This window comes from Neophocaena asiaeorientalis, unplaced genomic scaffold (assembly GCF_003031525.2).
Source record: "Neophocaena asiaeorientalis asiaeorientalis breed wild unplaced genomic scaffold, Neophocaena_asiaeorientalis_V1.1 scaffold487, whole genome shotgun sequence".
Lineage (NCBI taxonomy): Eukaryota > Metazoa > Chordata > Mammalia > Artiodactyla > Phocoenidae > Neophocaena > Neophocaena asiaeorientalis.
Genome location: NW_020173398.1, coordinates 708,177 through 730,043, shown reverse-complemented (window position 1 = coordinate 730,043; position 21,867 = coordinate 708,177). Strand labels below are relative to the sequence as shown.

At 39.3% G+C, this 21,867-nt stretch overlaps 1 protein-coding gene across 5 annotated transcripts in view; it reads left to right on the top strand.

Moving 5' to 3' along the window:
* The window catches only part of BICD1 (BICD cargo adaptor 1), a 198,791-nt gene that overhangs the window by 72,475 nt on the left and 104,449 nt on the right, over positions 1–21,867 (top strand). For all 5 annotated transcript variants that reach the window (XM_024747133.1, XM_024747131.1, XM_024747132.1 and 2 more), the window contains exon 2: positions 10,291–10,503. In XM_024747133.1, the coding sequence (XP_024602901.1) occupies positions 10,291–10,503 (213 nt within the window). The remainder of the gene's footprint in view (positions 1–10,290; positions 10,504–21,867) is intronic.

Genomic DNA, 21,867 nt, shown 5'->3' with positions numbered 1-21,867 from the left:
CTGCATACGGATATTTATAGCAGCTTTGTTCATAACTGCTAAAACTTGGAAGCAACCAAGGATGTCCTTCAATAAGGTGAATGGACAACTAAACTGTGGTACATCCAGACAATGGAATATTATTCAGTGCTAAAAAGTTAGTGAGAGATCAAGCCAAGAAAAGACATGGAGGAACCTTAAATGCATATTACTAAATGAAAGAAGCCAATCTGAGAAGGCTCCATACTGTATGATTCCAACTATATGACATTTTGGAAGAGGCAAAGTTCTGGAGACCGTGAAAAAGTCAGTAGTTGGCAGGGGGATTGGAGGGTGGGAATGAATAGGTAGAGCACAGAGAGTTTTTAGGGCCGTGAAACTATTCCAAATGATACTATAATGGTAGATACATGTCATTATGGCTATGTCCAAATCCACAGAATGTACCACACCAAGAGTGAACCCTAATGTAAACTGGAGTTTGAGTGATTATGATGTATCAATGTAGGTTCATCAATTGTAGCAAAAGTACCTCTCTGTTGGGGGAGGCTATGCATGTGTGTGGGCAGGGAGTATATGGGAAATCTCTGTACTTTCCTCTCAATTTTCTGTGTACCTAAAACTGCTCTAAAAAAAGTCTTTAAAAATCATTGGGGCTTATATTTTGTGCTTTTCTTCTAATATTTTTCTAGTAATTTACTATTTACACGGTTTTATTTAAATATAATTGACATACAACAAACTGCACATATTTAAAGTGTACAATTTGATGAATTTTGACATAAGTATAATTTGTGAAATTATTATCATGACCAAAATAATGAACTTATCCATCAGTGCCTAAAATGTTTTTGTGCCCCATCATAATCCTTCCTTTTTCGCCTCCATACTTCTTCCTCAAGCTCCCCACAGACACAGACACACACACACACACACACACACACACACACACACACACACCCTCTCCTGGGTAACCACTCATCTGCTTTCTGTCACTGTAATAAGTTTTATTGTCTAGAATTTCACATAAATGGAATCTTACAGTATGTACTCTTGTCTGGCTTACTTTGCTCAGCATAATTATTTTATGATTCAACCATGTTGCATGTATCAGTAGTAGATTCCTTTTTATTTCTGAGTAGTATTCCATTGTATGAATATACCACATTTTTTTAAAATCTATTCACCTGTTGATGGACATTTCAGTTGTTTTCAGTTTTGACTATTACAAATAAAGCTGTGAACATTTGTGTACAAATCTATATGGAATGAAATGGCTGGGTCATGTTGTAGACGTATGCTTACAGTAACCCATTTTTATTGTATTTTGCAAAAGTGTTAGTCCACCAAGGATTGGACATAAAACTGTTTCTTCACAAAATGTATTTTGAGAAGTACTAGCCAGGGAGATGTGCAAAAAACTGGATGCAGTGGATCCGATCATCCATTGTTAGGAGAATGGATTATTAAAATGGGGTATATATTTATTCAGAAGACTACTTTATAACAATGAAAATAGATGAACGATAGCTACACTAATCAAAATGGATAAATTGTAGAAATTTAAAGTTGAGTTTAAAAAGCAAATTGCAAAAGAATGCCTATGGAATGATTCCATTATACAAATTTTAAAAACAAACCATATTAAATAATATGTTATTTACAAGTTCATACATATATGGTAAACTATAAAGAAAAGCAGGAAAATGGTAAATACAAAATTTAGGATAGCGCTTACTTGGGGAGGTTGGGGTGCAGCGAAGGAGATAGGATGGGTAGACAGAAGCTTTTGAGGCTAATGGGTCATGGTCTATTTCTTAAACTACAGAAATTCATTTTGATGTTACTTTTTGTGCTTATATTTTGTTATAAATTTTCTCTTGTGTATATTCAATATATAACAACAAAATTTAGAAAAATCTCTGAACAGTTGAAAAAGGAGTTTGTTAAGCAAGACAGAAGGTACCAATTATGAATCATCAAGGACAGAAAAAAATCCAGGCTTTAAGTAAATATATATTTGAATGATAGGCTATTAGGTATTACATTTGGAAAAATCAGGGGCATTAAACCAAACTATCATAGAATATTTAGTTAAGAAGTATAGAAAATATGGTATGTTATTTATTAGAATGATGCCTTGCAGCCCTGTAATATGATGATTAAATCAGTTAAGGATATGTGGTAGATGTTTAAAAAAACCTATGGTCAGTCACATCAAGCTAAAAATGCATGTTTTTAATTTTTGTGATAAATGAAAAATGGTTTACAGAATGAAAAATCAGAATCAAAAATTGGTAATGAAATAACCTATGTTTCCCAGATGGATGGAATTAACTGGGTAGGAGTTAGGTTAAAAAAGCCAGAAAAAAAATGGGGGAAGTTAAGTAAGAAAGAGTTGAAAATTCTCACCAAGAGAAGATAAAATGGAATTCTTTGATAAAATCAACCTTAGGGCCTATGCCTTGAGAAATTTCTGTGTTTTGTCTTTTTACATTTTTAATGGCTTAATAAGAAAAATGATACATAAGAGTTCCCTTTCTGGTAAGAGGTTCGGTATTTCAGAAATGTGTGGGGAGCTGCTCTCCATGGAGAGGTGAACGGCCTGCTGAGTCATGCACAGGCCTGGGAGAACCTTCACACAGGGACGCAGCAGCCTGTCAGTGTTGGGTGGGGAGAGAGGGTGGGGACCGATATTAATAAGCATTTACTGTGGATTTTATTTATACCTCTTATCTGATATCCTTACCTTTTAGACCTAGTCTGTTTTTACTTTTTTAAGGTAGACATTATTATGCATTTTCCACATTTGGTAACTGAGACATAGAAATTCAAAACCTTGCCAAAGATTGCAGAGGAGGCAGATTTAAACCCAAATACATTTGATTCCAAAGCTCATCTTTTTCCTACAATTAATAGCCAATACTTACAGTGAATTTACTGTATTTGTACCAAGAACTGCTCCAAGTGATACACAGATTTTCTCTAATCCTCACAACACTATCAGATAGAAATTATTATCCCCATTTTACAGATGAGAACACTGAGACACAGAATGTTAAGTAACTTCTTCATTGTCATACAATGAGTAAGTGGCAGAGTTGGTCCAGCTCAGGAGCCAATGTCTTTAACCTCTTTTGCCTCTTATGAGTACCTGTGCCTTTCAAGGATCAGGCTTCATTCTGTCAGGGAAAAGGTTTGAGCCATGTGAGTCATGGAAACGGATTTCTCCCAGCTGGTTACTTTTGGATTGTCTCACTTACAATGATCCCTTCTTTTCTAATTGGATCGTACCCTCTAAGACACTTTGCTGCTGGAATATAGTGGTTTGGGAAATGTTTCTTAGCCAGTTCAAACAAGTTTAGCTAGTTTATTCCTATTTTTTGTGTATGTGCTTTATGAGGTCCTTTGGGCTCATTGTTTTCCTCAGAATAAGAATGAATCCTTAGTAGAGCTTTTAGTCCTCTTAAACTCTCAAACTTCATTCTTTAACTTGGACTTTCCTTAAAACTTAATTTAAAACAAATGGTAATTAAACATCATTTAAACCATTGATGGGATTATAACTTATATCCTTTCTACTCCAAAAGTATTTGAAGCAGATTAAAACAAAAGAAACCAATACAGTGGGGGTAAATACACCTCAAGAGTGTAGAGAAAACAGGAGATAGTTATACCAGAAACTTAAGGTATTTTAGTTCATTGCTACAGAGCATTTAACACTGAATTTCCTGGCAGCTGAGGCAACAGAGAAATACAGTTGGTCAAATGATTTTTATTATATGTTCAAAGAAGATAAAGTAGTTCCTTGGGGAGGATGGGTTTTAGTGATAGGCCATTTGACAACCCTTTCCTTCCTCCAAGTTAAATTATGTCTAAATATTCCCTGGAGCACTCAGCTCTTAGTGCTGTAGTGGAGACTTTAAGGAACTGCCTCAGATAAGTCTTTAAAGACACGCTGTGGCTATGCTGTAATTCTTGCTTAGCAACACTTCAGTTTAGCTTTGCTCCTCTGGGGAAAGGCCAGGTTCTGGCTCACCCCCTCCTTTGTTCGGGTCTCTACTCAAAGGTCACCCCCTTCTCTGATCGTCCTCTCTAAATGAGGCTCCCTCAGTCCACACCTGCCTGACTATCCCCGTGCTGTCCAACATGGAGGCCACTAGATATGTGACAATTAACATTGATTAGATTACATAAAATTAAAAATTTAATTCTTTGGTCATATTGCCACATTTCAAGAGCTCATTAGCCACACGTGGACAGTGGTTACCATACTGGACAATACAGATATATCATTGCAGAAAGTTCTATTGGGCAGTGCTGTTTTATACTCTTACTCTGGATTTCATTTTCTTTTCAGAACTTTTCCAACATTATGCTACATACTTATTGATTTATGTTCCACTAGAATGCTCCCAAAGGCAGAGATTTTTTTTTCTAGAATATTGCTAAATCCTCAGGGTCTAAAGCAGTGCCTGTTACAGTTCTCTGAAAATACTTACTGAGTGAATGAACAAACGAATGAATAAATTTTAGTATTTCAAATAAGAATATTTTGTCTAATGTCCTCGAGTGACCTAGTATACTGTTGTCACAATTTTTAAGATGAAAGAATGAAGATTCTGTAACCAAGGATCTTATTTTAAAGATAATTTGATATTATTAAATATACTAGCCGAACTTTTGTCTTTCATATTGTGAAGGATAATAAGCATGAAAATTCCACTTAACAGTTAATATATTTTCCTGAACATGAAGGTTAAAAAAATACCAATTTTCTTGGGATTAAAAGCCCTGCGGGGGGCTTTCCTGGTGGCGCAGTGGTTGAGAGTCCGCCTGCCGATGCAGGGGACACGGGTTCGTGCCCCGGTCCAGGAAGATCCCACATGCCGAGGAGCGGCTAGGCCCGTGAGCCATGGCCGCTGAGCCTGCGCATCCAGAGCCTGTGCTCCGCAACGGGAGAGACCACAACAGTGAGAGGCCCACGGACCATAAAAAAAAAAAAAAAAAAAAAAAAAAAGAAGTCCTATGAGTAGAATGAGAAAGCAAGGTACTTATTATATAGCTAAATGAACTTACACTGGCATGTGACTGAAAGCAACTGTGATACATTGTGATGGAATATATTAAAGGTGATAATTGTGCAATTATAGGTACACACATGATAGAAATCATAATACATTCTAAAATTGTATAGAAATGTCAGTTTACCTCAATTAATTTCAAATAAAACTTATTCATGAAATGATTGCAGTGCCTAAAAGGAATTTGCTATCTGAACAAAATATAACTAGAAGCATGACTGCCCTAGGTTTGCCTATAAATAGACAGCAAAGCTAGTTTTGTGATTTCTGCCAAGTGTGCAGCTTCAATAGCCTTGGAAAAGATTGTTTCTCGTCTCTTGAGTCCAGCTTTGTTAGGAGATACTTGGAATGGTGGTGGAGGAGGGAGGTACCCGGCAGAGCCAGACAGGTCTAGTAAATCAGCGTCAACAATTAGCCAAATGATAGTTGTCAGTTGGCTGTCATGCCCAATTCCAGTTACCAACAATTAGGAATTGGGTAAAGAAGGAGTTTTTTCTCCTTCACCCTCCCTTTCTAAAATGCAGATATTTTCTGTAGTGTTAGTTCTCAGCGGATTTGCAAATGCAGATCATGGGGCATCTGTAGCCTGTGCTGGATTGGTATTATTTTTCTATTTCAAGTAAAAAAAAAAAAAAAGCACCATGGTAAATGTCCTTGGATAACCTTGCATACTTTCAAATCAGGTCCAGTGAAGGGCCATGTTCCTCATAAAAATAATGACTAGGGGCTTCCCTGGTGGCACAGTGGTTGAGTCCGCCTGCCGATGCAGGGGTCACGGGTTCGTGCCCCCGTCCGGGAAGATCCCACATGCCGCGGAGCGGCTGGGCCCGTGAGCCATGACCGCTGAGCCTGCGCGTCCGGAGCCTGTGCTCCGCAACGGGAGAGGCCACAATGGTGAGAGGCCCGTGTACTGCAAAAATAATAATAATAATAATAATGATGACTAACTTTGGAAACCCCCATGTTCAGTTAAGTTTTCTGAGCTACAATAAATATGAATTAAGGATTCATCAAAATGTTTATATTTTCAATTTCAATTCTTGACTCTACTTTGAAGATCTATTCTGTGTATATGTCTGAAATTTTTTATTTCCTTTGGTGCAGGATCCAGAGTACAATTCTTAAAACTTTACATCAAGGGTGGAAAGATAAATTCACTTGCTATTAAGACATTAGGGGTTGTTTTAGCCACTGAGAGAGCATTGCCTGTGTGCTGAGAATAATGTGAGAACCATAGGTTGCCTAAGTCTGTTGATCTTACTCAGGCAGAGTTAAGAAAATGGCCCTGTGAAAATTTTCTGTTACATAGATGTGGGAAAGTAGTTGTGAAAAAGAAGCAAGTTGACGTGCTTGACACACAGTTCATGCTAATTTGAAATTTTACCAATACTTAAGTATGATAGTCAGGGTTCCTTTGCCAGTGTGAGGGTCTACTGAAGACGTAACCAGGTCACCGTGGGGAGATGTGCTGCCAGATGTCTCCCCTCCAAAGATTTTTTAATGGGTAATGAATTCAGAATTGACCTCACAGAATCTGATCATCACTGATAGAAAAGCAAGGTAAACATCACTTCCAAAGACAATTTTTCATCTGTTCATAAATCTGTATGCTTATTATCACATGTAGAAGCTTGGCTACTCAAATAAGAATTTCTTTCTGCCCTGAGACTGAGCAAGCCAAACACCAAGAGTATTCTGCTCTGAATAGATGAACATCAATACTGAAATATTTCTTTCTCAGTTGATGTTTAGGAATCATCTGTTGATTTTGATCCATGTAGAGATTCTAAGAAAGATAGTTGATTGAGACATAGGCTTGCAGGTTATTAAGTTTTTAATTTTCTGTTTCTGTAGTATAATTTGGAGATGAATACCAGATTGTCTTTAAAATCACTAAATCATGCTGTCGTCTCCTAACTTTATGATGTCCCTTTCAATGATTAACACAAACCTTTTCTGCCTTCAAGTTTGTAACAAGTGTGAAACTGAGTTTCAGAGGTTAATTCCAGCCTTGTTTCTTTATGACCTGTACATAGTCCAGAAGCATCATTTTATGACACTTAAAATTTTAAAATGTATATCACATCATAAAGCCATAGCACTTCTAATTGAATAGTGACCCTTTGGTGTTCAAGTACACATGTTCTTTATAACTGTATGTGCCAGTATTTTATCAAATCTATCAAGTCCTTGAGGGCAAAGACTACATTTATTTACCTAACTTTTTATTTTGAAATAACTCTAGATATAGAAAAAGTTGCAAAAATACTACACTGAATTTCATGTACCCTTTACACAGCTTCCCCAGATGTTAACATCTTACATAACCATAGTACAGTTATGGAAACCAGAAACTGACTTTGCTACAATATTATTATCCAATATAAAGAATGTATTTTGGGACTTCCCTGGGGGTCCAGTGGTTAAGACTTCGCCTTCCAACGCAGGGAGCCTGAGAGGCCGTGATAGTGAGAGGCCCGCACACCACGATGAAGAGTGGCCCCCACTTGCCACAACTAGAGAAAGCCCTCGCACAGAAACGAAGACCCAACACAACCATAAATAAATAAAAAAATAAACTTAAATCATATAGGCTTCTAAGAAGACCTCTGCTTAAAAAAAAAGAGAAAAAAAAGAATGTATTTCAGTTTTGCCAGTTGTCCTAAAGTCTTTTTTTCAGGTCAGGGTCCAATCCAGGATCCTATTCTGCATTTAATTGTCATATTTTCTTAGTCTCATCTAGTCTGGAGGAGTCTTCCTCTATTTCTCCTGACCTTAATACTTTCGAAGAGTCCTGGCCAATAATTTTGTAGAATGTTCCGGTTTGGGTTTGCTTGATGTTTTCTTATAGTAAGAATTGGCCTACTCATTTTTGGCAGAAATACCACAGAAGTGACTCTGTTCTCCCCTCAGTGTGTTATATCAGAGGGTACACGATGTTAGTATGTCTTGTTGCTGCTGAGCTAACTTTTGGTCACTTAGTTAAGGTCTGCCAGGGTACTCTACTGCACGGTTACTATTTTTCCCATTGGAATTATTAATAAATATCTTGGGAGGACATGCTTTAAGACTATGCAAATATCCTGTTTCTCATCATAGTTTTTGCCTATTATTTTATATTCCACTGATAATCTTTGCCTGCAACTATTATTACTTGGTGTTTGCCAAGTAATATGCTGATGTCAAGTAATGCTGATGTATTTGATTTCTATTAGAATTAAATTATTTGAATCCTACTGTAAAGAAGAGCTATTCCTTCTCTTATTTATTCAGTTATTATATCAATGTGGGCTCATGAATATTTATTTTATTCTATGGATTATAATTCATTACTATAACTATTTTGTTTCCCCAAGTTATCCCAGATTTGGCCCTTGGGAGCCCCTTCATGTAGGCTCTTGTGTCCTTTGACATATCCACATCATTTTTTTTTTTTTTTTTTTTGCGGTACGCGGGCCTCTCACTGTTGTGGCCTCTCCCGTTGCGGAGCACAGGCTCCGGACGCGCAGGCTCAGTGTTCATGGCTCACGGGGCCTAGCCGCTCCGCGGCATGTGGATCTTCCCGGACCGGGGCACGAACCCGTATGCCCTGCATCGGCAGGCGGACTCTCAACCACTGCGCCACCAGGGAAGCCCCACATAATTTTTTATAAAGCATTTTGTTACTTACTCTTTGGTACCACATGATGCACCAAGTTCGTTTTGCTCCAGTGAGAGACTCCATCATTTCTTCAAAGAGCCCTAGTTCTTTTTAATTGGAGATTGATTTTTCCGTATTTCTTTTTCCACAGAAATGTTTTCTTATACATTGATTGCATTTGAATGTCTTTCTGTGGTACCAGGCAGTTTGAAAGCTGTTTGGTGATTTTTCTCTCTTAAGGGCATTGTTCATAATTGGTATATTCTTACCACTAATGTATTAGAAAATTTGGCTGTAGGGTTTGCTGACAGAGCTAGGAAATCTGTATACACACACACACACACACACACACATACACACAAGCACCTTTCTCTCTCCATCTATCGACCTGTCTATCTCCCTATTAAAGACTATCCTGATAATTCTAATTACAACCCAGTACCACTAGTTTCCTTCTAGACTTCTCCCTTTCCTTATTTGTAATGCCTTTCTCCAACAGGGAGAAACCTGTCTTTCATTATCCATAATATATTTACTTATTTCCTCAGCCCTAGTATACATGTAAAGAAGTTTCAGAATTGTGATTCCATAATCCCTGTGAGAAACAAATTTACTAACTATACTATAGTGTTTGGGTACAGTTCTTTTTGTTTTTAGCTTTACTGTGTATAGCAAAAATACTGATTTCCCCAATCAGTTTAGATCTTTTCTTCTCAACCTTTCAGTGTGGTCGTGTTCTTCATTTGCAGTACAGCTGGGTTCATTTGTTACTATTTGTGTTCCATTTGGGTACCTGGACACACAGAGGCTGATTTTCATTATTATTTATTTGGGAGGTATGTGAAACCTTACTGTAGTTTTAAGAGTCAGAGCGATATGAAAAGGCATTCTTAGAAAAGTGTGACTCCTATGAAATGTGATCCCTTGTATAGTGTTTCATTCCCTCATTCTTTCTACCCCATTCCCACTCACCCCCCGTAGCTTACCAATTTCATTACTTTCTGGCTTATTTTTCCGTATTTCTTTTTCCACAGAAATGTTTTCTTATACATTGATTGCATTTGAATGTCTTTCTGTGGTACCAGGCAGTTTGAAAGCTGTTTGGTGATTTTTCTCTCTTAAGGGCATTGTTCATAATTGGTATATTCTTACCACTAATGTATTAGAAAGCTAATGAAACTATTTTCTTTCTTGAAAATTTCTTTTGGAATTTTTTCTGGAATGAAAATGAGAATATGAATTTTGAAGGTCTCATTAGCACTAAACTGTCTATTCCTTAAAAAGATTTGTCTAAAAAATGGTAACATAAAACAAGCAGCAATGTTTTTCAAGTTTTAACCTGTTATATATATATATATATAAGCAAAATACTTAAAATTTTTCTTTCTCCTTAATTGAATTTGAATTATTTCAAGTGTCCATGAGAGCTGCTAGCCTGTTAGATGAACTATGTATTTTTTGCTCCTGGAAGTCTTGCAGAATACCTTTTCTTTTACACAAAGTAAAACAAATCATGTTCCCAAGTCTGTTGAGTAGTGCAGTGGTGCATTTCACTGTGTGCTCTTTTTCTTTCCAAATCCTCTGCAGGCATTTGGGCAGTCCTTCTCCATCCACCGTAAGGTTGCTGAGGATGGAGAGACTCGGGAGGAAACACTTCTGCAGGAGTCAGCGTCAAAGGAAGCTTACTATCTGGGGAAGATCTTGGAGATGCAGAACGAACTGAAACAGAGCCGGGCTGTGGTGGCCAACGTGCAGGCAGAAAATGAGAGGCTCACAGCCGTCGTGCAGGATCTGAAGGAGGTAAACAAACAACAAACATATTCCCTTTGAGAGAGCTGTGGGAGAGAGAAGTAAGATGAAATTCTTCCTAGGAGAGAGGAATAAAACTTTTTCTCTAATCAGAGGAGGTGTATTAAACAAGAAGCACTTGATGCCAATGCTAGGAATTTTTCTGCTTTTTTAGTGAAATGACAGCTTGTTCTGAGATGAGCTTTTCTCTCTCTTATTGTTCGTTAAGAATTAAAGTCTATTTATTGAGTACTTAGCAATTGGCCTTGCTATTTCTGCAGAGGTGTTTAAAAAATACAGTGACCCTAAGGTCACTTCCTCCCCTTTACCTGTTTCAATACAATGTGGAGAGGAACGGTTGGCTGTTATGCTCTGTGTCAGCACTAATTCAAAATGAATGTGGTGTTAGCACAGGACTCTCCTCACTGGGGAGAGAGATCCTGGGGGAGTGTTCTGAGGGGTCTTAGAGTCTGGTGATGCAGAACCATAAACTCTTCTGGCTGTAGACAAGCAGCAAATTATAGCTGGTATGAATCAGGTTAGGAGCCTTCTTCAGTCCCCGGGCCCTCCCTGGACTCACTCTTTCCCTTCAGCTTTTCACGTAGCAGCGTCATATGCCAGATGGTTTCAGAGTGGCAGAGTCATTCTGTGCTGGAGGAAGGAGGTAATGTTGGGGACAGAAATAGCCAAAAGCAGCTTCATCCACCAAACCCTTTTAAGAGCATTTTTGAAAACTTCATATTAAGTCATTCACTCCATTTTTTTATTAAGAAAGCTATAGAAGAGGTGCAGATTTCCTCTGATTCCTACACCAGTGCAGTGGAGGTTGACAAACAAATACCGGGTCCACTACCAAGTGGGCTCATTAACTGAGCGGTTTTTAAAAAATTTATTTTTGGCTGCGTTGGGTCTTGTTGCTGCACGTGGGCTTTCTCTAGTTGCAACGAGCGGGGGCTACTCTTCGTTGTGGTGCGCGGGCTTCTCATTGCGGTGGCTTCTCTTGTTGCGGAGCATGGCCTCTAGGCACGCGGGCTTCGGTAATTGTGGCTCATGGGCTCAGTAGTTGTGGCTTACGGGCTCTAGAGCGCCGGCTTATTAGTTGTGGCACATGGGCTTAGTTGCTCCGCGGCATGTAGGATCTTCCCAGACCAGAGATCGAACCTATGTCCCCTGCATTGGCAGATGGACTCTTAACCATTGTGCCACCAGGGAAGTCCCTAACTGAGCATTTTGATAATAGAAAAAGGTCAGATGAAAAAATTGTTTGATATTGTGAAATATAACCAAAGTAATCCACTGATACCTTTCTCTTGACATTAGTGACATATTAGAAATAAAGTTTCATTATTATAACATATAAGTTGTCCAAAATTTACTGGAATTTAATCAATAATTTACATTTGCCTGTGTCCATATTACCATGAATTCAGTGAATATTGACAGTAAGTTTTCTGCTTTACTTAGTTCATTGTCTTTGCACATGCCCCAGATATAGAAATATGACTCTGGAGACAAAGAAAGGAGCCAACCAAGGGGAATTTAGTGTTGGGTACCAAAAAGAACATGAGAGTTTTCAGGATGCCCTGCCTCATTTCCCTCCACTGCAAATGATTGTTAAAAAACAGAGCCCATCTCCAGTTCTTCATTTGATGCATCTGTATGTGCTGGGTCTTCACCATCACTTGCTTATCCTTTGGAGTACCAGACCTCCTCCTCCAAGTGGACTCAAGGTCATATAGTGCCATAGGCCACCTTCTTGGATTAAGCAAAGCCCAGAACATCCACAGGCAGAGACCTCAGCAGCCATGGGCAGCAGGTTCACGTGGCAAGTTGGCAGAGAGGCTGTGATATGGGCAACCTGAGGGCCATGAGCACCCACATGCAGGTGGTTTGTGCAATCAATGAGTCAAGCAGTCTTGATGGATCCTCTGAAAGCTACACAGCCCCACTGTGCGCGGCAGTTGCAGCTGAGGAAAGAACAGCAAAGGTTGAGGAAAGGGTACCACAGATGTTTTCCTCTTGGGGCAAGACAGTGGAGATTGATGGAACATCCTCACTTACATATGCTGTGCTTGAGTGCAGTTTCCAATGAGTAGATTTATGATAAGCGGCAGGAGTTGATTATTAAGAATGAGGATGCAAGTTAGGAATAAACTGAGGCCGCAAAGGAAACAAAATGCTGAGAAGCCCTTCATTCAGATCAGTTCTCAAATTTTAGTGAGCACAAGAATCACCTAGAGAACTCATCAAAACACTAGTCTTGGGCTCCACCCCCTAAAATTCTGATTCAGCGTACTAGGTGGAACCCAAGAATTTGCATTTCTAACAAGTTCACAGCAGGTAGAGACCACACTTTAAGAACCACTAATTTAAACTTCTTTGCCTGGCTTAAAGCTGGGCATGGGGGTATCATCAGGCTCACAATTTGGGGAATTGCTGAATGATCACTTGGTTATAATCCTTTGATTTCTATGCGTTTTCAGTAGTTGATTTGCCTTAAGAGAATAACTTGTTACGTCCAAATTTATGTATTTTTTTAATCTAAAACAGCTCAAGGCAGTTTAGCCATTTGGATTTGTCAATAACTAAAAGAAAAAAAAACAAACAGGTGGTCAGTTTCCTGGTCTTCTAAGTGTGCCAACAATTTATCTGTTAGTATTCTTTCTGATGGGCTGAAAGCTAGTGAGTGGTATTATTACATCCCAGAGCCCTGCTGTTTTTCATGCAGACATTGTTTTAATGTAGCTAATAAAATTATTATTAGCATGTAGGGCTGAGGACATTTGTAAAAGGAGAAAAGGAATAAGTTCTATTTCTTGGTATGTTGATACAGACTTTTGATGGCTGGTATTAAATTCAAATCCCAGATTTGTTTTTATTGTAGGCTTAGTTTTGTTTGTCATTTTGTATTCTGGGTATTGATTGGTGCATAGTGACTGGAAGAGAGATGATGAAACAGAAAAATCATGACCTGATGGACCATGAGAAATAGACAAGGATAACCAATAAAAAGCATAGTAAATCATCAACTTGACAGATGCTGTGTGAATTTTTTTTTTCTTTTTGGCCGCGCCCCACGGCATATGGGATCTTAGTTCCCCTGTCCAGGAATCGACCCATGCCCCCTGCATTGGAAGTGCGGAGTCTTAACCACTGGACTGCCAGGGAAGTCCCTGTGTGAATTTAATAATTTAATTAGTGGAATTATTTTTATTTACTAAAAGGACTAATCTCTAATTTCAGTAGGATCATTGGTACTGGCAAAGGTGCCCGTGTGTGTATATGTGCTGTGTGTGTTATGGAAACTTTACACTCATATTTGCGCACGCGTGTGTGTGTGTATTTAATTCCACAGCCAACTTCTTTTCCATATATGGTATGTATAGGACAGTATAGTGGAAAAAATGGAAACATTTCTGAATTAGAAAATCAATATTCTAGTCTCAGCACTGCTAAAAGTTTTAGAATTATACTCACGGTATTTGTCAAAGATTAGTTTAGTATATAGTAAATACACAATAAATGCAAACTGTTATCATTAATAACTTTCTGCATCTGCCATAGAGCTATTGTTGAAATTATCATTTATTATGTAGATCCATATTCTTAGGTTAAAGAAACATTAGGTAAATACCCTTTGAATCTATTGCCTTGAAAATTCTTTCCGTTGAGCTATGAATCAGGTGGTAGGAATTATAGTATGGGGTTTTTTTTTTGTTTTTTTTTTTGTGGTACGCAGGCCTCTCACTGTTGTGGCCTCTCCCGTTGCGGAGCACAGGCTCCGGACGCGCAGGCTCAGCGGCCATGGCTCACGGGCCCAGACACTCCGCGGCATGTGGGATCTTCCCGGACCGGGGCACGAACCCGTGTTCCCTGCATTGGCAGGCGGACTCTCAACCACTGCGCCACCAGGGAAGCCCTATAGTATGTTTTCATTATTGCTTTGGTTGTTAAAAACCTCCAGCACTATGTGTCACTATAAAACCTAACTTAGATTTTTCATTTAATTCTCATTTTTAAACATTTTCATCAGCCTTATTGTATATGTGTTCCTAATGGTAAACTGCTTTAAATAAGATTTTTAAGTACAGGGAGTATAAAGAAAAAATGTCACCCAATCAAAGAACCAAATCGGAGTTAATCTTAAACAAGTAGGTGTTAATCCTACAGGTCTAGTAACAGGCACAGGATGGGAAGGGGGGAATCCTTGGGTGACCTTGACCAGCATCAATTTGGTGAAAGCTAAATGAGAGCAGATCGATTACTGTAGTGCCTAAGCAAATATTGAGTAAACAAGTTTGAATTTCATTTTTTTATCTCAACCTATAGGTCTAAAATACTAGAAGATATCCTGAAATTTCACTGTACAGCCATGTCACTGTAGCTACCAAGAGCACATGGCTCCCTCTTCTGAATCTTTCCTCAAGTTAATGAAATTTCTGGCACAATACATGAAGCTTTAGTACAATATCTAAATTTCTAACTAGTTGGTAACATTTTATTAAGATATGGCCATTTTATATTTCAAAAGCTGCTTAATCCATATGATCTTTATCACATTTGAAGCTCCATTTTTTTTCCCTCATTGGAATATACAATCAAACTTTATAATACACCAGCTCAATTTTCAGGAATCGATTATAGCCACATCTATAAACTTTTAGTCCATGAAGGCACCTAGTGATTATTTGGTAAAGCCTACTCCCAGATCAATAATTCTTTCTCCAGTAACCTGGAATGGCCATGTAGCCTTTACCCAGACACTTCCATCACTGTGGAGATGGTAAACTATGAGTCCTTCCAAGGAAGGGACTGTCTTTTGTTTGTCATTTATCTTGGTATCCCCAGGACTCAGCACAGTGCCTGGTCAAAAGCAGACATTAAAAAAAGAATGTTTGTTGAGTTGAACTGAACAGAAATAACATACTTTAGGAGTTAGCTACCTCTAGTTTGAATTCCACCTGTGCCACTTACCAACTGTGTGATATTGGACAAGTTACATTTGTTCTGTAAGTGTCACTTTCCTCACTTCCGACATGGAGATGGTAATACTAATGTACGGGTCCTATGTCAAATGCCGTGCACAAAGGAGATGTTAAATTACTGTTCATTCCTTGTCTTCCAGATCCCTCCCAAGGCTGCCCATCCTGTTACTTGGCAGCTCTAATTGTTAAACTGCCCTTTTTTGTTCAGTGAAAATTGACTCCCTGTAATTTTCACCAACTGGCCATATTCCTAGCCTCTGGATCTACAGAGAATACATTTTTTGGGTTTTCTATTCCACTTGACAATTTTAGCCCATGCCCAACAGCTTCAAATATTTGGAAAGAACTATCTTGTCTTCTCTTTTTCAGATTAAACATATCTAGATCAATTAGCACTTCCTCATGTGACATGGTTTCAGGATGCCTCAGCATCCTGTTTATTACCTTCTTAGACTGAGATCCAGTGTCTCTTAAAAATGTCTGCTTTTTAAAAACAGACTATTGACTGTCTTTACCCCATTGGAAATTTTTGAAAACGTGAACTGTTGGATGAAGGGTTTGAGTTTCTCATCTTAGTGTTTTCATCTTTTTGGATTTTCCACTTTGCAGTCATACATTCATTCATTCATTCAACAGAGGTCTGTTCAGTGCTTGCTATGAGCCAGATGCTTGGGTGCTTGGAAGCATCAGTGAACAAAAAGTCAACAAGGAGTGGTTGTTTTCAATGTTAAAACAACTAAATGTGTTCAGAAACTATTTCCTTCTACTCTTTAGTATCTGTGGAGATAGTGAGCTGTGTTTTAGACAACATATACTATAGATTGAATGTTTGTGTCCCTCAGCATTCATATGTTGAAACCTAATCCCCAAAGTGATGGTGTTTGGAGGTGGGGCCTTTGGGGGTGAATAGGTCATGAGAGTGGAGCCCTCATGAATGAGACCCTATAAAAGACACCGCAGAAAGCTCCCTTACCCCTTCCACTATGTGAAGACACAGCAAGAAGTTGGCCATCTATGAACCAGGAAGCGGGCTTTCACCTGACACTGAATCTGCCGGTGCCTCGATCTTAGACTTCTTAGTCTCCAGAGCTATGAGAAATAAATGTCTGTTTAAGCCGTCCAGCCTACGGTGTTATTGTTATAGCAGCTCAAATGGACTAAGACAACATATAACATTTCGTACAGTAAATTACACTCATCTTAGTCTCTCGTTAAAACTACAGATAGGTGGTACCTGCTGTGACTAAGCAAAAAACATCTAAACAGTCAGATTAGATGCCATGGACCTCAGCCACCAGCACAGAGTCACTTTATTTAAGGAGAGTCCTTCAGCCATTCTTTAAAAATCAAATTGCTTCTACTGCATAAATAGGTGGTTTGGTAATAGTGTGGAATTAGAAATCAGGATATCTGAGTTCAGGTCCTAACTTGACCATTTTACTAGTTCTGTGATTAAACTTCTCATTTTCCATATAAACATTATAATAACGCCTCTCCTACTCCTCATGATTTTTATGAGGAGAAAATATTTTTCATGAAAGTGCTTTACAAGAAGTAGAGGACTATGTTAGTGTTATTTATTGTTTCAAAGTTTGTAATCGGACTTATTCTTACACAGCAAGACAAAAACAATAAATTTAGAAAGATGTATTGGGGTCTACTGTCAGAAGGCCCCAGCACCTTCTGACAGTAGCAAGAAGTAATGACTGGGGCTTCCCTGGTGGCGCAGTGGTTGGGAATCTGCCTGCCAATGCAGGGGACACGGGTTCAAGCCCTGGTCTGGGAAGATGCCACATGCCGCGGAGCGGCTGGGCCCATGAGCCACAACTACTGAGCCTGCGCATCTGGAGCCCGTGCTCCGCAACAAGCGAGGCCGCGACAGTGAGAGGCCCGTGCACCGCGATGAAGAGTGGCCCCCGCTCGCCGCAACTGGAGAAAGCCCACGCACAGAAATGAAGACCCAACACAGCCAAAACTTAATTAATTAATTTTTTTAAAAAAAGAAGTAATGGCTGACACTCTGACACCAAAAGAAGAAACAACACATGTTTAAAAGCCAGTAGGCTGAAAGAGGAGAGCTGTCTGGGTGTTCTTACTATCAGTGTAAATAGCCTTTCGTACCTGGCTGGTTCTCAAAAGGGTCACTGCGTTATTTCTCAGTACAACATCGAATGTGCTTACTGATGGGGAGAGGTTAAACTATTTAATTAAGTCATCCAATAATAAAAAAGCTTTTCTTATATTCTCTGAGGTTTCTGGTTGAATGATTGGTCATTGAGAGCTGTGTTTACACATAGCTGAATGAAATTGACACTTCCAGCTGAGTGATGATTTTCCTGTTCTGTAAAGGCATGGCTTGGCTATAGCTGCAAAGTTATTTCCCTGGCACGTCCCAGTTTCTACTTGTTGGGAATGGACCTCACACCTCCCTGGAGTGATGCAAAGTGTCAAACAGTGAAGAATTATCACTCTTTTACTTGGTTTAAATAACTAACAATAACATCATAGCTAACATTTATGAGAGCTTATCATGTGCCAAGCACAGTACTCAGCATCTTACATTGATTATCTCATCTAATTCTCTTAAACTTATGAGGCATGTACTGTTTCTATCCCCCCTTTACAGGTGAGGCAGAGTGGCTGACAACTTGTCCAGCAAGCAGTCAGGCTGGTGTCCTAAACCAGGCAATCTGACTCCAGAGTCCCTGCTCTTAACCGTGTTAGTGCCTGCTTATTTGTTTATTGATTCCACTGGAGAGAGCTTTTTTTTTTTTTTTTTTTTTTTTTTTTTGCTGTACGCGGGCCTCTCACTGCTGTGGCCTCTCCCGTTGCGGAGCACAGGCTCCGGACGCACAGGCTTAGCTGCCATGGCTCACAGGCCCAGCTGCTCTGCAGCATGTGGGATCTCCCTGGACCGGGGCACGAACCCGTGTCCCCTGCATCGGCAGGCGGACTCTCAACCACTGCGCCACCAGGGAAGCCCCTGGAGAGAGCTTTTTTGTCAAAAAGTTCTTTCTAACACTCGCTGAGCTGCAGTAAACAAACATCCCTATTAACATCATAAAGGAATTTGAAAGCAGTTTAGCAATATACAAACAATTCACCTTTGAATAATTGTGATTTGATTGTGCCTTTGGGAAAAATAATTTACATTAATGGGTTTGTTTGTAGGATTAGTTTAAAATTACAGGCTCATAGAATTTTTTTAATGTATGTGCGTATAGTTCTGTGAATTTTAACAAATAGAGATTCATGTAACCACAATTATGATGCAGAAATTGCATCATCCCCAAAACCTCCCCCTGTGCTGTGCTACTCCTTTGATAGCCTTCCCCACCCCAGTCTCTGATAATCAGTCATCTGGTTTCTATCACTATAGTTGCATCTTTTCAGGAATGTAGTGTAAATGGAACCATACAGTATTTAACCTTTGAGAGTGGGTCCTTTCCCTCAGCATAATGCCTCTGAGATTCATCTAAGTTGTTGCACGTCGTTTCTTCCTTTTTATTGTCAAATACCACTGTATGGATATACTACAGTTTTGTTTTTTTTTTTAATCAATTCACCTATTGAAGAACATTTGGGTTATTTTCAGATTTTGGCAATTACAAATAGAGCTGCTATATACATTCATGTACATTTATATTTTTATGTGAACGTAAGTGTTCATTTCTCTACGGTAGATACCCAGGAAAAGTAGAGTTTGTGGATGCAGATGTGGTACGCTGGCAGATGTGAATGCGGACAGTCTTTGCAAGTCCTCTTCAGGTTGCTTCAGTTTTCTCACTGAAGGAAGCAAGGCCAGCAGCTGACAGGGAAGATGGGGGAGGTGTTGGGGATTTGAGGAGAGAGAAGTGGTGAGATAATCACTTAGAAGAGTGAGTCACTAAGGTATGATCCTAGGAATGAGCGGCTGAAGCAGGTGAAGGTCCCTCAAGAGGAATTCCAGGAATTGAGGTCACCTTTGTGCATATTAAGAATGCCAGAAATTGAGACCAGGAGTTCTGGAGACATTGGCAGTGAACCAGGAGCTGAAGTCTTAGAGAAATAAAGGGGAATGAGTTGGAGTTTACTAAGTGACAGTAACAGTGCTGAGTACTGGGTAGTATGCAGTGTCTATGCCTACCCTGCTGCTACCTTGTCCCTGTAGGAAGTTACTGTTAATTTGTTTTGTTTTAATGTACATTTACTAAGTAAAAACAAAAAATCTCGGTATTCCCTGGTGGCGCAGTGGTTGAGAGTCCGCCTGCCGATGCAGGGGACACGGGTTCGTGCCCCGGTCCGGGAAGATCCCACATGCCGCGGAGCGGCTGGGGCCGTGAGCCATGGCCACTGAGCCTGCGCATCCGGAGCTTGTGCTCCGCGACGGGAGAGGCCACAACAGTGAGAGGCCCGCGTACCGCAAAAAAAAAAAAATCTCATGATGACATGAGATTTAAAGCAGAGGAATTTTAAGGGTGGAGGAAGAAGAGGGTGAATGCTCTGAAAGCAGCCAAGCGGAGCAAGACGGGCACCCATCTCACCTCCAGGCCTGTACTTGAGAGAGTTGCAGGGGAAGGTGTCCCCAAGGGAGAATCAGCTTTCCATTAATCGAGGAGTACATTATACAAATCTGTAAAATCACCATGCCTGCTATAATCCCATATGCTCATAGAGTCAGTGAATATTGATTAAAATGCATGCCTTGTAAGGAGTGTATACATTTAATTTCTCTTTTTAAGGGTTGGAAGTCCTTTTTTTCCTATGATTTGGAAAGTTGGGTGGTTGTATTTGTCAATGAGAAATAATACAACAGCTTTTGAATAGCTCTCAAAACGTCAGTTGATCTTAGTCAAAAATATCTTTAGCCTTTCTGAGCTTATTTTGGGCAGGCAGTAAGGACCTGCATCTCCATAATCCCAAACATTCTGGGGAAAACTTCAAAAATGAAAGCATATGTAAATGTTTCCAACATCCAGATGTTGGACAGCATTTGGACACAGCTTCAAAATAGTACCATTTTCATTTGTGACTCTCTGCCTTAGACAATGAGAAGGGGCATAAACTTCTGGCCTGATATGACAGTTGCATCAACTTCCTGTGTAATAGCCAGTCACTAAACTAGTGCCAAATGGAGAATTAAATGGGAAACTGCAGGGAAGTTGAAGCTAAAGTTAGAAATGGTGAGAGAGCTTTGCTTGGGGCAGGATGCAGAAATGGCAGTTCTGGAGCTGACATAGGTTAAAAAATAAAAATCTGTTTTTAAAGTATTCATGTGTAGTTTCTTTACTTTTTTTATTAAAGGTAATTTTTATCAGTTATTCATCATTTTAAAATAATAAGCAGCAAAAGGCAGCCTACTTTTTAAAATGTGTGGTATATACTTGGTGCATATATCATATATATATGGATTATACATATGGATTTTATATATATGGAATATATATAATACATACGGATTTTTTTCCTTTCCTCTTTCCCTTACTCCTGCCCTTCCTTCTTTCCTCCTCCTACCTCCCCTTCCTCCCTTCTCTTTCCTATCTTGTGAATTAGGGTCAAACACCAGCTTTCTACCTCTTGGAACATAAAAATAAAGATCTGTGCACAATCCATTTTATACACATTGATTCTTGGACTAAAAATAGCTTGATTCAGTTTCAAACTTTTTCTCCTACCCGAAGCTCAGATTTTGCTCCCTGTGCGGACTGGGTGGAAGGAAGAGTAATGCACAATCAGCATTTCTGCTAGAATGCTTAGTGGACAATTTTAATCTTTTTTTACATCTTGACCTCTTTCCAGAGAACATCCTGGTTGGCAGATCTAGCCTGATTAAGATTCTGTTCAGGTATTTAATTCTCCTAAGGGAATTTATAGCTTAATCTAACAATCAACGATACCTGAATCTACTCAGAACTTAATTTCTTGAAGGTTATAGGAAACTTATACTTGAACAAGGTAGAAAGAGCAAACTAATGAGTGAGCTTAGCGATATAATGAATTTTGATATGTATCTTGAATTATACTTTTTAATGCTTAATCAACAAAGATATTTAAAAAAAAAATACTATAGACTGAATCATACTAGATGCATTAATATACCCAAACTTTAACTTTCAATTTGAATTAAAGTAGAATGCATCCCATAAGAAAGGCTGTCCATTGGTTACCTACTTAAATAGCTTTCTCATCATCACTTGTTCACTGATATTAAAAGTAAATTATGGGGCTTCCCTGGTGGCGCAGTGGTTGAGAGTCCGCCTGCCGATGCAGGGGACACGGGTTCATGACCCGGTCCGGGAAGATCCCACATGCTGCGGAGCAGCTGGGCCCGTGAGCCATGGCCGCTGAGCCTGTGCGTCCAGAGCCTGTGCTCCGCAATGGGAGAGGCCACAGCAGTGAGAGGCCCACGTAC